This window comes from Pseudoliparis swirei, chromosome 13, assembly GCF_029220125.1.
Source record: "Pseudoliparis swirei isolate HS2019 ecotype Mariana Trench chromosome 13, NWPU_hadal_v1, whole genome shotgun sequence".
Lineage (NCBI taxonomy): Eukaryota > Metazoa > Chordata > Actinopteri > Perciformes > Liparidae > Pseudoliparis > Pseudoliparis swirei.
The window spans coordinates 10,852,937-10,869,203 of record NC_079400.1 but is presented as its reverse complement, the minus strand read 5'-3'; the positions used below and the strand labels follow the sequence as shown (position 1 = coordinate 10,869,203).

Genomic DNA, 16,267 nt, shown 5'->3' with positions numbered 1-16,267 from the left:
TTATCCTGTTTTCACTTATTGTCCAGCAGGGCGGCGGCAAACAACTGTTTTTATTCTGCGATTACTTTCTCCTGCATCAGCTGACGCCGTCAAAGAATATTCAATGCACTTAAGAAAAAAAGCCACAAAATTATTAACAAATGATTTTGGTATTTCTTGCAAGAAAAAATACCCGTTAATTATAATTTATTTAGTTTGTCGCAGAGTTTCGGTTGTTGACGAGTCATCTGGATAATTCCTCGGGGGCCATTCATGACAACGAGAACACAACGAGTCACGGGTGAAAATAAAAACACTTTATTAATCAATAAAAACTATTCTTGATTGCCGGCAAATATCTCGAAAACAAGAGGGAACTACATCCAAACTGAAAGCAGAGGGTGAGACCGTCGTGGAGACATTTGACAGAAACTACATAAATTAGGACAAACACAAAACATGAAAATATTTACATAACAAGACAGACAACAACAAAAAAGTGCACTAAGTAGTAGCAGTACTAAATAGTCGGTGTCGCTATGAAGTCTATGTTAACCAGAGTTTCATGCCTGAATATCACATTTAATGAAGACGTTTCTCCTTTCAAAAACACATTTTTTGGACATCATCTTAACGTCAGTTCAGTTCTGCTCTCGTTAATATTCTAGCCTAACCGCTATCGCAGCTGCAACAACTGACCTATTATATATATATATATATATATATATATATATATATTCTGTTTCAAGAAGAGGGCGATGTAACACGTACTGACACAACTTCATTCAGATAAGACGAGTAATAGCACTTCTACTCTGAGAACCTCTTCCTCCAGTCATCAACACATTTAAAGTGAGAGATAATGAGATTGTGAAATCAAGGCATTTCAAATCCAAGTGGCCACAACACGCACAACGTCATTTCACGCATTCAAATAACTTTCCGTCTCACATCTCACGTAACAACTTGGCTCACTTTGGTAACACAACATCGGACTCGTCATATTTAAGCCAACCCCTCGGCTTTACAGCAGTTTAGTAAATAAAATGACCTCGAGTGGCTTTCAGGTGGGGAACGTTGGCAAATAAGTTAAATAAAAAAGGGATTTCCCTAAACCACAGAGACAACTGAGCCTGGTTTAACGTGGCGTTCAAGAGGAACAACGAAAAACGCCAAATGATGCATAAGTGTGATCTGTGACCGAGCACAGCCTCTTCCTCTCTATGATTACAGGCTCAGCGTGACGTTTTAAATTAAATTAAATAATGCAAACAAACAAAGAGTGTGGACTTGTACATAAAGCTGATGTGACCTATAACCTTGCTTATACTACAGATTATGAACAATTAATAAGAGCCTTCCTTAACGCAGCTCTCGTATTTAAACCTGCAGCGAAGGAATAGCGACAGACACGGCAGCAAAATGCATTAAGCCAAGCCTTTAAAAAGACAAATTACAGTGCTATGTATAATTTAGAAGGAAGTTGATACATTTTGCAATGCAGTGTGCCTCCTCCCCAAGACATCCATCTGCTCCTCTTGCAGGGCTTCACCTCCAGGCCTCTTTTTGTATTTATTTTTTTAGCAGCGGCCAGCCTGGCAACACTCAGCCTCCGACTCAAACATCCTCCTTCCACCCGTCAAGCTCTCCAGGGCCCTTTTCTCTCGGCTCGGACGCCGCCAACAGGCCGCCTCCAAAACCGACAGAATTGGAGTCCGGCGTTTCGACCGCACGACCTTTGGTTAGTAAAGGTGTTAATGGCATCCTTAAAACGATGGACTTCCTTTTAGCCTTTGGTAAACTGAACTCTCACAACCGTAGATGCTGTTCTTCGCCGAAAAAGAACTTGAAAGTGACCCAAAGAAAAAAAAAATCACAAAAAGTCTCCAGGGTGTGATGTGACCTGTCCTTTAAAACCTCCGGTGCATAGGTACTACAACCATCCTCGTCCACAGTGTTCACTTTTCTCCTTTCGCCCGAGAAATCCTCTCCATCCTCCGCGGAGCGAAAGGATCAAGAGCGGCGCATTTTCTCTCTCTCTTAATTGCTCATTCAGATAAGACGAGTAATAGCACTTCTACTCTGAGAACCTCTTCCTCCAGTCATCAACACATTTAAAGTGAGAGATAATGAGATTGTGAAATCAAGGCATTTCAAATCCACGTCCCCTCGTCTCCTCGCTAATCGTTCCCCCTCCCCCCCCCACGCGCATCTCAATAATGAAATATCAGTACTCAGACGAGGAGCTAATTCTGCCAGTTGTTTCCAGGGAGAAAAAAAAAATGCAGGAACAGAATAAAAGGGGAGAAACTAAAGCAGGAAGAGTCGTCAACAATGCCATTTTTCTACTCACCAGAATCTTCTTAAAGCAAAAAAGGACATCCTTCTCTCTCCCTCCCTCTCTCTCTCCCTCCCTCTCTCGCATCTGCAGAAATCTTTCTTACAGCAAAGTGATCGAATAAACAGCAGTTTGAACCCGGCCCACCCGCCTCACTTCTTTTTGTCCTTTTGTTTTTTCTCGGGCTTTCGGCTCTGCTCGGCGGTGGTCACGCCGCGCGGCATGATGAGCACGCTGCCGTCGGCGCTGTACTGGAGCGAGTACTCGTTGGGGGGGTAGGGCCGGCCCTCCTCGTCCCGCAGCTGAGTGAACACCTCTTGGTACAGGCTCTGCATCTTCTGCTTCATCTGCCGGATGGAGCGGATGAACTCCATCTTCTCCTTCAGCAGGCGGGTCTTGTCGCGCCTCAGGTCTTGGACGCCCTGCTCCAGGTTGATGATCGTGTCCAGCTTGCGCTTGCGGCAGTTCTGGGCCGCCATCTTGTTCTTGCCGCGCCTGCGGATGTCGCGGACGAGGGCCAGCTGGCCTTCGCTCAGGTGGTGCTTGGCCAGGAGCTCGTTGAACTCCTCCACGGGCAGGTTGATGATCTTCTCGTTGGCGAAGGGGATCTTCATGGAGCGGGCTCGGCGTTCGTCGCGACTCGCGTGCTTGTCGAGCAAATCCTGAGCGGGCTGAAGCTTCGAGTGTTTGTCGCGGACGCTCTTCTTGCCAACGGAGATGGGGAGCTCCGGGTGCTCGGCGAACGCAGAGGAGAGCGGCAGGTTGTACGTGTGATTGTGGCCGATGCCGCCGAGCTGAGGGAGGCCGTGGAACTGGGAGGGGTCCTGGTAGCTCATGCGGCAGAGCTTACTGTATCCGGGCTGATAACCGCCGACGGCACCTTCCTCGGCCTCCGCGGTCGCGACCTCCGAGTCGGTGCTGTACCCCACCGCTCCCTCCTCGGAGAAGGTGGCGGACGTCGAAGACGAGGACGCCGCCGAGGAGCAGGACGTCTCGGAGCTGCTCGGGGAGGCCGGGCTGGGGCTGGAGTCGAGGGAAAGACCGGAGTCGGAGTCGAGCTCATCCTCCAACTGCGAAGCCTGGGCCTGGCTGAAGCCCTCCTCCATGGCGAGGTCCAGCAGGCTGATCTCGTCGAGCATGGACTCCTCCAGCAGGTTGCTGAATGGATCGGGCAGGATGGGCGTCGACGTGACGTTGGTACTGGAGCTATTGGCGTGCGGTGGGAGGAAGATCCCCGTCTGGTTGGTGGCTCCGAACGTGGAGTTGATGTTGCTGGAGTTGCTGGAGGGAGGTCTGAGCATGGCGGTTCTCGGGGGGATGCTAGTAGACTCCACCTGGGGATTGAAGACCTGGGGGAAGTCCTGGCTGCAGCTGGGGAGGGAGGCCTGGTGGAGGCTGACGTCCTGGTTCACGGACGTCGAGCCAGAAGAGCGTCCAAAGTTTCCCGTGGAGCTCGACTCGGTTGTCCCGCTCGTGCCACTGTCACTGCTGGAGTTGCTGTGTGGCGAAGTGCTGTTCACTTCCATTGCCTTTGAACAGGAATAATTCGTTAGGTATACACACTTTTCTGAAATTAAGAAGCATATTTTTGCGCGACAACAGGTCCGTCGTCAAATAGTCAAAACAGAGACGGATATTTCACCATTCACCAGTTAACAAAAAAGACAATTAAAACATTACAAAGTGATGCAATTGTAAAGTAGACCTACTTGTAGCTCCATGATGGCCATGATGTCTTGCCACTGCTGCTCCAGGTCTAACTGAGGCTCCGCTGGGGGCAGCTGTGGCGCCACAGGAAGGCCCTGAGACGTAGATGGAACTTCTTCATTTGACACGGTTTCTGGGGCGACAACCGGGGCTGGAAACTATTGTCAAAAACATCACAACGGTATTGTAACAACAACTTCAACAACGATACGAGCAACGCACGTGTATTTCTATTTTTACCTCAGATTCTTCTCCAAAAGGGAACGTGGCCTCCAAAAGCCTCAAGCATTCTTGTAGAGACAAGGAGGTCTGCGAGCCGAGACTCGGGAGCTGAATAACAACAACAACAACAAAAGAGATACCGTTGTGACTGAGGCCACGTCCACATGACTACCTTTACATTTTATAGCACAGAAAACGGAGGAATTCGCAAACTCCAGGTACGTCCTCGTGTGGACGGTCAACGGATACGTTTGGGAGTTCTCTTCTTGATTGGTTTCGGTCCCCCCCCCACCCCCATCACATGACCCCTTTCCAGCCAGGTCTACCAGTGATTTACTTCAACACGGATGACTAATTTCAAGCGTTACGTGCTGTTCTGTCGATACTAACAGCTATTGTGCAGTTACATTCGGCTTCGCGTTCACGCCATCACGCGGACCCCCAGTGCACATGAAAGGTCACGTAATATGCATTCTCTCTCTTAAACTCTATTTGTGAGGATGAAGCCTCGTTGGCCCATGACGGACGGCCACGACGCTACAACGTGTTAGCGTGCAGACTTTGCCGCGAGCTTCTTCCGGCGAGCCGTCGGCGTAGAACGCAGACCGCAGTTTCTGAAGCCGCGGTCGTACTCCATTTTGGTAGAAAGCATTACATCTCCAGCACACTGACACTACTCATAACTTACTGTGTGACGAGACCCACCGCCGACATGTTAACTGCCCCCTTGTGGCGCGCCACGCCGATGTCAACACAAAAAAAGGAAATTGTTCAAAGAAAACCTAAAAAAACACAGCATATGCCCCAACAAAAAAACAAAAGAAGAGTAAAAGGTATTTCTAAGTCAACCCCAGATTTACTCTCTTGCGATGTTGTCTCCACGTTTTGAACGCTTGAGGTTTCCTTTCGCTTCTTTTTTACATTCATGCTTACAGTCTGGCACCGGGCTGCTACGTTTTTTAAAGAGCTCGAGGGCAGTGAACCTGCAGATTCAAACACAGACTTCCAGTGGGTCATAAGTGGTGATTGAGAGGGATTGTTTTTCCCCGACTTTATACATCCTTCCCAATGCTCAGCTGCTGCGGTCAAGGCAGACCATTCTGACGAATAAAGAAAAGGAACATTTGGGGATTCTCTGTATTCATAAAAACGTCACAAATACCAGCGCTGGGCGAGCCGCGCTGCGATTCTGAGCGACGACTGAACCAATGAGAAATGATCTAGGCCGTTAAGTCCAGAAGTAAATGTGATTTACCTCATGATAGGCCGGCTCTGCCTGATCTCTCCCTCCACTGTCAGACTCAACTCATTGAGACACAACAACGAGAACAAACTCTCACAATCAAACTGAGCAATTTCTAAAGACGAACATCATATTTCAACGCACAATGTTTTTCGGATGATGGAGAAAGAAGACAAAGTGGAAACGTCTCCAGATGAATACGAAAATGATCCTTTTTCTCACCACCGCGCAGCTCCCGAGTTTCTATTTCCTTTTGATGTGCCATTAGGACGGCCTAACGCACCGCCTCCCCACTGGATGAACCGCTCGGATATCGAGATCAATTTAGTCTACAAACCTGCTCTGGAATGCTCTCTCCGGTCTCCCCGTCCACGGGCTGAGCACCTTGCAAGTTCACTCCATTTCTCCAGCTCTCCTGTTCCTCTTTCCCGTCTTTGTTCTCGCGTGGTTTGGGCTTCTCCTCCTCGCTCTCCTTCTGACGGTTGCTGTAGTTGAACACTTCTCTTCCTGCACCGAGGTCGATGTCCTGTCTCCATAGGATGTCTATCAAGTCAATGTCCTGCAAAAGAATACATAGCAACCATTGAAAAATGGCCCTGTGTAGAGAAAAGTTACTTTAATAACCAGGCATGGTGTAGGCATTCAATGTATTGAACTAATACTGTTGCTAGGTATAATGAACATATGTGGGCCGTTTATGATTGAATCATCTAATTATTTATGATAATAAACTAGTACTATATATATATATATTGTTGTTGTTGTTCTCTTATAATAGCAATTTGGCACATTATTTCATAAGTGTGGGTAATTTTGGGAGATCAGGCAACAGAAATGTAGTCAGATGATGCAACCATGACTAAAATGATTTGACTTGGTGGTCGTCATGTGATCAGATAGAAGTCTGAGGTTATTAATTTACAACAATGTCTTCGTCTGACAAAGGAACCAAATGATACATTAAAAGGAGAATAAACACTAACAACAATAAATCATACATATTGTATTAAAATGTAACAAGTACATTAAAAAAAACATGTATTATGCTAATTTAAGAGAGTAAATTAAGTTTGCAGTGGATTTAAAAGAATCACAGCTATAATGAATGCAACACTGTGGACCATGAACGATATTGGTATAGATATTTAAAGTGTTTAGTAGTTAGGGTTGACTAATTTAAGTAGTTTGTACTGTATTTTAGGTGTTGGTAAAATGTTTATCTGAACATATATACTTCTGCCAACATCCGTGACTCATGATGCTACTTGGAAGATTAGGTTACCACTAAATTTGTCCACTCGTAAAAAATGTGTAGATCCAAGTTAACACGCATTTCTAAACTGCTGATTTTATGAGAACGTAAACACACCATTTAAATCCTGTTGGACAATTAGTTGCACAGCAGGTGAATGTGGTGACAACAAGCACCCGTCAGACGGGGTTGTGTGTCCCCCTCCTTTTCACAGGTGCTTTCCATAGCGAGGGAAGAAACGAGCTGCAGTACCTCTTTGGTGAGGTCGCCATTGCCGTCCCTGCCGCCCTGCTCCTGGTTTCTCTCCGGGGCCACAGCTCCTGGGCCGGTTTCCGCCGCGTTCAGGTTGTACGTGGATTCAGGTGCTCCGCCTCCTCCCCTCATGGCCGGGGCGGCGTCGGGGCCGTTTACGTCCTCTAGGCCGCCCCCATTGTCCAGTGTTATGCTGGGGCTGGACTGGCTGCTGGTGGACACCACAGTCTCAGAGTCGCGGTGCACCAGCCAGGTGTTGAGCTCCGTACTGGGCACAGAGAGACGATCCAGTTGGCGCACCTGGTTCAGCAGTCGCCGAGCTGTAAAGAACTGGTCCAGGTCCACACTCTTTGGATGGATGCCATAGCCGTCCAGGTTGTTGCGCAGGTTGTGAAACTGGGTCTGGGTGTAGGCTGAGCTGGGGCCCAGGATGATCTCTCTCAGTGGGGGCAGCTGATTGCTTAGGTAGGTGTCAACATCCACCCGCACCCCAAGGAGACTCAGAAGGATGGTGAACTGAATCAGGCCCTCTGTGAAGTATTTTTTCAGGTAAAGCATTTCTTTACAAAGGAACAAAAGGTGAAAGTAAAAAAATAAAATTAAAAAAAACAGGGCAAACTAGCTCGGATCAATGCGTCTGGAAGACGGAGGCGGATGCATGAGCATAAAAAAAGAGGAAAAGAGTGGTAAAGAAGGGGGAGGGGGGGGTCTTCAACAGGATGCTGTGTGTTTAAAAAGGCACATAAGATCCACGATGGGGTTCCACTGAGAGTCCAGTTTGTGCCCAAAGCTTTGCTCTTCATCAGGCTCTCACCTTTCCATTCCTGACAAAAGTGAGAAATTACATTTTATTGCTCTGCTTTAAACCACGTCGGTCCAACACTAGACCTACCTACATTTGCATTAAACCCCATGTTCAGGACACAAACAAACAAACAAAACAAAACTAACAAAAATCAGGACTTGCTAGCATGCTGCAACCTCTCCATCCTCTCAAAGTACAAGGATGCCATTGGAATAAAAGAAGAAGAAGAAGAAGAAGACGAAAAAGAAGAAGAAGAAATCTCAGCAGACCAGAGATGGTGAACACAGCTCTTGTCGGAGTCACCCCACCCTTCACAGGACCACTACTTCTCGTGGGTGCTCGCTGAAGGTGAATGGGGGGGGGGGGGGGAGCCTGGCTAGCAGCATCGGTTAGACAGGGACCCTCCCTCCGTCCTTACGACGTCACAACGCTGCGCGTGTTTAGCGCTGGTACACACGTTATAGCCACCTCGTTACGCAGACGTTATAACGTGTTGCCACGTTAGCTGGGGCGTCTCTGTTTATCCTCCTTTAAAAAAAAAAAGTGACAGATAGCTCTCCCGGTGTATCTAGGCTAGCGTCAAACAATCTCCCTAGCAACAAGTGTCGAAAAGGGTGACTGACGGCTCGCCGGGCCATTCGCAGGCCTCGAACGCGATGACGACACATGACTCCAGAGGAACCGCGGCCAATGGAAACGGTGCATGGGCGGGGCTTAGCCCGAGAGCCGAGTTCCTATTGGAGCTATTGGCCTTGTGAGCTAGTTCACCTGCTAGCCATCTTTAAGCGTTCAACTACTTTTAAAAGTAACTTGTGTATTTGTACCAAACGTGCTCCCGCATTCAGTCACTCGCACGCAAACACCACTTATTTATCCACGTGTCTCTTAACGCCGCGCATCAATGCAATCCACCTATTGGCGTGTGCATTATTACAGGAGCTAATTGATCTTAATACTCACGCATGATTTGGGAACCGTGTGTCTTGAAAAGCCCACTACCACCCGGGAACAGTAGTCTCGTCCTGGCTGGTGAAACGCTGCCCAGTGGTGTCCTCCGGATGTAGGGTTCTCCAGCCTTTCCCCGTTGAATGGCCCACCATGACTTGCAGAATGTGTAGCTGGCCCGGCTTAGCTTAGCATTGAGCGCCGCTTGACACCAAAACACGCTTTCGTACAGAGCATGCGCAGAACATTCTAGTAGCAGGCTTTCATCACCCTGAAACCCCCCCGCTGCTGATGTTAATAATAAGACACGCTACTACCAATATAATCACTTATTTTCTTTATTAGCAAAAGCAAATTTCTACCTTTTATTTAAAATACATTTTACGAATATGTTATGATTCACTGACAGCAGTGGCGGAAGAAGTATTCGGATATTACAATGTAGTAATACTCTTGTACCAAGTAAAAGTCTTGCATTCAAAATATTACTTAAGTAAATGAACAAAGTGTATCGCAATATTCTAAAAATACCAAAAGTACTGATTCTGCAGATAATCCATTTCAAAATAATATAGATCACATTAGTTCAAATTGTGGAGCTAATGAAAAAAATATTATATTAATCTATTATTTATATATTGTTGGATATCTTAACCTTTAGTGCTATGCCATAATCTATTTGTAAATTCATGTTGCATCAATAATCTCAGTCTGCAAAAGTAGCGAAACATGGAAATACAAGTAACTCAAACTTGTACATTATATGAGTATGTGTACTTAGTTACCTACCACCACTGACCAATAAAATCACACTTCAAACATATGTTCTTTATTGTTCTTTTCATTCAAAACAAATTCAGAGAAGTACTTTAAGATTCTATGACAGTAGTTCAGATCAAACTAATCAAACCAATCATGTAAAGGTAGAATCCAGAAATGTTGTTAACCTGTGAGAAGTTATTACCAATCAACTAGTTTTATCTGGTCGATTTTAGTAATGTAAGTTTTCTAAATCGTTCCCATATTTGAAATTATTAGTTGTTTAATTTGGATATTACATTGTTTGAGATAAGAAATGTGTATATATGATTCAACTGGCTCTGCATTTTAAGCATGATGTGTATCCCTTATATTTGTATCCACCCTTTAACATGTGTATACTTTTTTTAGTATACAGGTTATTTATTTGTTTTATGAATAAGAATAACAGTGCAATACAGATCTTGTTTTTTTCATCTGCGTTCTTGATATGATGCATATTTCAATGAAGTAAAAAAACATGTTGATATTAATTCAAAATAATTAAAAAAACATCTAAGCAGTAAAATCTCCAATCATATAGTAGATCAATTCATAAAAAGATTAATCTTCTTACAAGTGTACACATTTAAATGTCCAATTTCTTCTTACCCAGTGCTCCTCCAGAAAATGTAAAGAACACACGAGACTTCCACATAAATACCACTTTTATTGTGACGTCTATGATTTTCACTATATATTAACCCCCATTAGGTTGACAGGCCTTTTGTTGTATCGCTTTGAAATGTCGGCTTCAATCTGCAAAAACAAACGACAGGAATTACTGGCAATAATAAAATAATAAATGTAAATAACTCAGATATACATTAATTTCGGAGCCCTCTGTATAATTTGTATTCCTTGAAATCGATCCGTAACTACATAATCGTCTGTGTAATATCAACATATTTTAATGATCTTATGACAAATGTTTACCGTCTCTTTCTAGGGAGCTAGACACTGCCAACCCTGTGAATTTAAATAAACTGAAATGTTAAACCAATACCATTTTCTGGAGTTCCCGGGTGCATCCTGCCAGCAGGTCGACACGAGGCTCCAGTCTGGACTGCTCCTCCAGGGCTTCCTGTCTCTTCTCCACCATCGTGGCACCTTTCAGGAGCAGAATGTCTGCCTGCTTCAGCTTCTGCCTCAGCACCTCCGACACGCGTTCGACATACCTGCACAAACACGTCTCACGCATGAGAAGAATGACGATTTACAGCGTCCCAGAGTGACGACGCGAGGTCGAGGCAGCATACCCCGGCGAGGCCTGGATCATAAACAGGTGCTGCATCCGGAGGGAGGTGAGGCGGACCAGGAGGTCCTGCACCACGGACAGCATCTCCCGGACGTGCTCATGGGATTGGCCTTGGATAACGGAGGGGGCCATCTGGAACTGGCTCATGGCCACCACGTCGCCCTCCTCTCCCATCTCACTGAGGCGCTGCGTTAGGAACGTTTCCAGCTGAACAAACACATGAAACCAGCGTCACAATTCAACAATTCAATGGATACAATTCAACAGATGATTTCTTCCAATTACCATCCAAAAATAACACCCCACAATTTCTGTAGCAACTTACCGGATATTCAAAACAAATACTATAAAATGTATTCTCATATTTTAAGTAAACCCACACTTGTTGTCTACTTGTTGCACGTGCACCTTTCAATCAGGGGGTTGGAGGTTCAATCCCCGCCCTAGTCGATGTGTCCTTGAGCAAGACACTTAACCCTAAATTGCTCCCTGTAGCTGCGTCTACGGTGTATGAATGTAACAGGATTGTAAGTCGCTTCCGGTAAAAGCGTCAGCTAAATGGCATGTAATGTAATGTAATGTAAACATCGTGTTATAGTTACCACAATTAAAAGATGACTGAAGCTTGCACATAAGCTGCATAATAAGAAGTGGACAAAGTCGTCGTGACATCCGCCATTTGTTTGTCGACGGCGTGGACTACGGAAGTGACCACATTTGGGCGGCAAAGGATAAGGCATTGCTAGTGGTAGCAACCTGTCAATCACCTTGTAACCCCGCCCCTAAAGCATCCCCTGCTTTATGTGTGACTCTAAATGGACCTTAATGTACTAAATGATGACATCATGCTGTATAGAAGAAGACTTGAAACTAGAGATTGAGACATAAACTCATGTTTACAATGTTTACTGAGGGAATACATCAAGATAAAAGTAGAGTCATTTATATAGACTTCTATACAACCAGAGGAGTCGCCCCCTGGTGGTCAGGAGACAGAATGCTCACTTTAGCCCAATAGTGACAATATTTCCGTTTGGCCAACTCCGGAGGGACGTATCCGTCTCTTTGGAAGCTAAATGCTCCACTGTGGTCACCAGCTCGTCTCTAACGATGATCAGGAAACATTGAGTGGCTTTTAAAAGCTCGTTTTAGGACTATGATCACAATTCTGCCGACAGGAGCAAATACACAGAGATCAAGTGGTTGCACCGCCTCGTTTACCTCCGTTAGCTCATCGATGAACTGGCTGCGTGACTGGGAGTTCTCCAGTACAGATAACGCGTCCTCACCTCTCGCCACACCCTCAGGACCTGAGGGAAGACACGAGTGTCTTTAGCAAACAGAGATGTCAACAGCTGAACTTGTGAGAACTTGTGCAGGGAAACAAAACAGTAGTTACAGTCTGTGCCCACGTCCACGATTTCAATTTCTATGGGAGCTGCTTCACTGTCTCCCCAGTCAATACCAGCAGCGTCCTGAGAAGGGAGAGAGAGAGTATGTCAGAGCAACCCACCAGCACCACTCGTCGTGATCCAAATGAGTTCATTTGAATGCATCTTTTATAACGTTCATGCTGGTGTTGAATTGTCACTTTGGTTAATGTATTTATTACTTTTTGCTAATTATTCATTCATTATTTCTAGTTAACTATTTAAACTGTATATATATATATATATATATATTTTAAATTAGCAAACTCTTCAATCGCTTGTTGGATATTGATGAAAAATGAATTTAAACTAGGAATCAAGATATACATTCTTTCTATTATTTACTTTCTATTTCTTTGCCGACTTTTTACTTTTAGCGATTGCACCATTTATTCTATTATTCTGTGAATTTTTTTCTGATTTTTTTTGCCGCCATTTGAGGAACGAACCATGTGGCAAATATTATTTTATCCTTTCTGCAGATATTGTTCCTCATTCATCTGAATATCTTCACATTAAAATATAATAGTGGATATGGGGTGTACATGAAATCAAAAAGTAAATACGGTCAGGTGTCTCACCTCTGAGCTCGGCTCCAGACTGATGCCCCAGTCTATTCCGTCCTCGACTGTGATGGCAGAATTGATGCCCTGAGTGTCGGCGTCGCTGCCAAAGTTGCCCCAGTCGATCTAAAGCGGGACACAATATGACGCAGGAGAGTATGATTTAAACATTAGTGTATTTATTTGATTTATTCTGGTATTTGTTATTGTCTCATGAGCTTAAGTTCGACTTAATAATGTACTTACAAAAATAAAAGAAAAAATGATGGATAAAGAAGTATTTATCAATTAAGAAAAATTAAAAGCGATATAACATTTCTATTACATGATCCTGATAAAAAACAAATAGATATATATAAATATATATATATATATTAAATATATATTTAAAATATTGGAAATTTGTGATTCTGGTCTTTACAAAATAAATAAAAAATGTCATTGAATATATATATTAGTGTTGGGCAAAGATGTACACATTTAATTGATTAATCGCATGATTTTCCTGTGATTACATTTAGCATAATGCTCAAAATTCAATACGAATTAAAAACTAGTGTATTGCACGTACAGGTAACAGAAGAAACATTTCTCTTTTACCAGGGAACAGCATAAACGGTCTCTGTTCAGTAAGGTTCCTGTAGAGTGAGGTTAAGTCGTCTAGCACAAACAAAACAAATAGCTCAAGATCATTCCAGTTTGCATTGGTTACAAATAGCTTTGCTTTTAACAACTACGCCGTCTGGTAGGGATTTAAAATGAAAATGTCCATTTAAAAGTACCTTTCTCCACTTTCCCGGTTAATGTGTGCAGCAGTATTAAGCCCTTCCCAATACAAAAATAAATAAATGTTGTTAGCGATTGATAAAATCATTGTCGGAGTTAATGGATTGCTACGTTAACGTATTTATAAGGCGTTAACGTGCCCAGCTCTAATATATATGCGGTTATGTGACCAACCGCATCGTCTGCGATCGCATCAGGAGGCGCTTCCTCCCGGTCCGGCCTCTCGATGACTGTGGGTTCTTTCCCCGTTCTCCACTCGTAAAACGTTGCGTTTCCTCTCTTCTGGCCGAATATCAGCATGTGCAGCACCGGTTCAGACCTACAGATGACCACACGGGGCAAAAAAGTCAACGCGTAAAGGACGTGTGCAACCAGGATCATCGTTTTCCCCCCCGCAAAACACAGGACTATATTTCTGATGCTTTGCGCTCACCAATCACACACGAAGTTTGTGAAAGCAGTGTAAAGTCGTATCTGCTCCTCCAACTTCGCTGCATCTTTGCCGACTTCCTCAAGCACCGCTGGCAAGTCTTTGACCAGAGCCTGAAGCTCACGAGCCACATGTTCTCCCTGTGGCGGGGCATAGAGCTGCAGCGTGAAGCATGGCGACGCACAGGGCCGTTAGTCTGCGTGTCTTAGTAACCCTGTGTTTACCGTGATGCCATACTGCTTGCAGGCGGTGTAGTAGCGCTCCTTCAGGTCCGCTGCGGAGCTCTGGCCCTCCACCTCCCGCCGGCTCAGCTCCTGCTGCAGCTGCTGGGCTTTGGCCAGCTGCTTCCTCAGGGCTGGGCCTTCGTAGCTCACGTTGCGACTCAGCAAGCTGGCCGCCTCCGCTGGGACACACACACACAACACACACACACACTTAGTTTGATCACAGTCCGATCCTGATGCCCTCACGCTGTATACAAATACATGATGGGATAGTAGACTTACCCAAATACACATTATCCATCTCATAAAGGGACACGATCTCTTGCCAGTCCTGCGACAACAAAAACAGAAACTTAAATCTAAACTCTGACCTGCAGACAATCGCAGCTCGTTTTGAATCCGCTTACCTTCATCCTCTGAGATGAATACCTGCCGAATATGTTCTTGGAGGAAGCCTCGGTTCCCCTCAGTATCTCCACTATCCTCAAGCAGTGGAAGTAGTGAATATCTTTTAATAAAAACAAGAGAAACAAAATAAATAAACAAAACAAATTATGATCATTTATAAGCATTCAGGATGAGGCGCAGGACATAAATGAACATTTTCTACACATGACTTATGTTGAGGAGAGGCACAATGTGGAGATATATATACAGTGTATATATATCTATATGTGTGTGTATATATATATATATATATATTGGACCTACAGGAGCCGGAGAGAAGCTGCTTGATCTCCTCGTTCTCTGGCATATCCTGGATGGCAACATTGATCTTCTCCCTGATCTCTTTCACTGCATTTTGCCATTTCAGGTTACAGTGACGTCGGTCCAGCAGCCAGTCTATGGACACAGAAGGATTCAACGTCAGTGGTCTCTGTGGATTCATTCCCCTGTGGCTGTAAAGCACTTATTGAGGTAACAGCAGAGGTAGAAAGTACATGTACGCAAGTACAAATTCAAGATACTTGCCCTTTACTTGAGTGCTTCTATTTTCTGCAACTTTCTATTTCTCCTCTTCTACATCTCAGAGGTAAATATTGTACTTTTTACTGTACCACATCTCAGAGGTACATATTGTACGTTTTACTCCACAACATCTCAAAGTTGAGGTAAAACCTTGCATCTCCGATGATCTTATAGGATATGATGAGTTGATGGAGATTAAACTAGACGACCGGATATAAAAGGAGCTATAATGAAACAGTAATGCAACTGATATTAATCCAGAAACATGATAATAGTGGTGAGCACGTTTTACAGCACAATCAATACTTTAATTTAATCCTGTTGATAACACCTGCATACTTTTACTGAAGAGAATGAAAGACTTTAACATGTAGTGGAGAATTTTAAGTGTGCTAGTAGTAAATACTCTGAAGTAACAGACAAGTAACAGGTGGATATACAAATATACATATCTGACTCACCTAAAAGTTTGCTGGTCTGAATGTCGATTGGAAGACTTTGAATATTCTGTTGAAGTGAGAAAAAACAGTCAAAACATCAGTCATTTTAACTTAAAAAATATATACATTATACCTGTACTTCCTATGTAGCTGTATCTTGCGCGGGGAGCACATATTGCACTCACGCGACGTTCAACAGCTCCACAGACATTATAAAGGACAAACTATATTATTTACTAATCTTTGAGGGATGCATATTTTTCCGCTCGCTGGACTTTGACAGTGTGTCAGCGAGCAGACGTTTTAAAAACCGCGTAAGAGAGACTTTATTTCCTCTTACCTCCATTGTTTCTCAACCTTTTAAAAAAACCAAAGCTCGTCCGCGAGGTTACAGCTTCATTATGTTGATATTTGACAGGTTTTTAATGCAAGATTATTGTCACCATCCGGACTCCACTGACACGTTAGGAGAAGGAGAATCAATGACAAGACGGGACGTTGAATTCGCTGCAGGTCGGACCAATCATGTGACACGATGCTGATGCTCGTCGCTGATTGGTTGTTATATTTCCGGGTTTGTTGCAGAGTTGCAGTTCGCCTGTAGAGGACGATGTCGTGCTTTAACT

General features: G+C 44.3%; 2 protein-coding genes and 1 long non-coding RNA gene across 5 annotated transcripts; all 3 read right to left on the bottom strand.

Moving 5' to 3' along the window:
* Positions 1 to 281: 281 nt before the first annotated feature.
* Positions 282 to 8,977, bottom strand: nfe2l1b (nfe2 like bZIP transcription factor 1b). Of its 3 annotated transcripts, XM_056430028.1 has the most exons (6): positions 8,759 to 8,977; positions 6,994 to 7,817; positions 5,827 to 6,048; positions 4,265 to 4,354; positions 4,027 to 4,182; positions 282 to 3,846 (listed from the first exon to the last, which is right to left on the bottom strand). In XM_056430028.1, the coding sequence occupies exons 2-6, from the start codon at positions 7,549 to 7,551 to the stop codon at positions 2,470 to 2,472; spliced, it is 2,403 nt and encodes an 800-aa protein (XP_056286003.1). In that variant the 5' UTR covers positions 7,552 to 7,817; positions 8,759 to 8,977; the 3' UTR covers positions 282 to 2,469. The 3 variants fall into 3 exon arrangements, with proteins under 3 accessions (XP_056286003.1, XP_056286004.1, XP_056286005.1); XM_056430029.1 differs by lacking the exon at positions 8,759 to 8,977 and having other exon boundaries at positions 6,994 to 8,204; XM_056430030.1 differs by lacking the exon at positions 8,759 to 8,977 and having other exon boundaries at positions 5,827 to 6,085; positions 6,994 to 7,098.
* A 1,214-nt stretch (positions 8,978 to 10,191) lies between these two features.
* Positions 10,192 to 16,096, bottom strand: cdk5rap3 (CDK5 regulatory subunit associated protein 3). The gene is made up of 14 exons (XM_056429504.1): positions 15,982 to 16,096; positions 15,663 to 15,708; positions 14,944 to 15,075; positions 14,640 to 14,740; positions 14,515 to 14,563; positions 14,233 to 14,411; positions 14,012 to 14,148; positions 13,753 to 13,897; positions 12,811 to 12,918; positions 12,199 to 12,274; positions 12,021 to 12,109; positions 10,801 to 11,006; positions 10,548 to 10,719; positions 10,192 to 10,300 (listed from the first exon to the last, which is right to left on the bottom strand). Exons 1-14 carry the CDS (start codon positions 15,985 to 15,987, stop codon positions 10,235 to 10,237), a joined length of 1,512 nt encoding a protein of 503 aa, XP_056285479.1. The 5' UTR covers positions 15,988 to 16,096; the 3' UTR covers positions 10,192 to 10,234.
* Positions 13,241 to 13,746, bottom strand: LOC130203387 (uncharacterized). Its single transcript, XR_008833496.1, has 2 exons — positions 13,575 to 13,746; positions 13,241 to 13,452 (listed from the first exon to the last, which is right to left on the bottom strand). It is a non-coding gene; the product is annotated as an uncharacterized LOC130203387 (long non-coding RNA).
* Positions 16,097 to 16,267: the final 171 nt, after the last annotated feature.

Coding starts and splice junctions, on each gene's coding strand:
- cdk5rap3 (XM_056429504.1), bottom strand. Junction 15,076..15,662: donor TCAGACCAGCAAACTTTTAG/GTGAGTCAGATA, acceptor CTGTGTCCATAG/ACTGGCTGCTGGACCGACGT. Junction 14,149..14,232: donor GCAAGCAGTATGGCATCACG/GTAAACACAGGG, acceptor GCCCCGCCACAG/GGAGAACATGTGGCTCGTGA.
- nfe2l1b (XM_056430028.1), bottom strand. CDS start 7,551: ATGCTTTACCTGAAAAAATACTTCACAGAGGGCCTGATTCAGTTCACC. Junction 4,355..5,826: donor GAGAGAGCATTCCAGAGCAG/GTTTGTAGACTA, acceptor GTTGTTATTCAG/CTCCCGAGTCTCGGCTCGCA. Junction 3,847..4,026: donor TGGCCATCATGGAGCTACAA/GTAGGTCTACTT, acceptor TCCTGTTCAAAG/GCAATGGAAGTGAACAGCAC.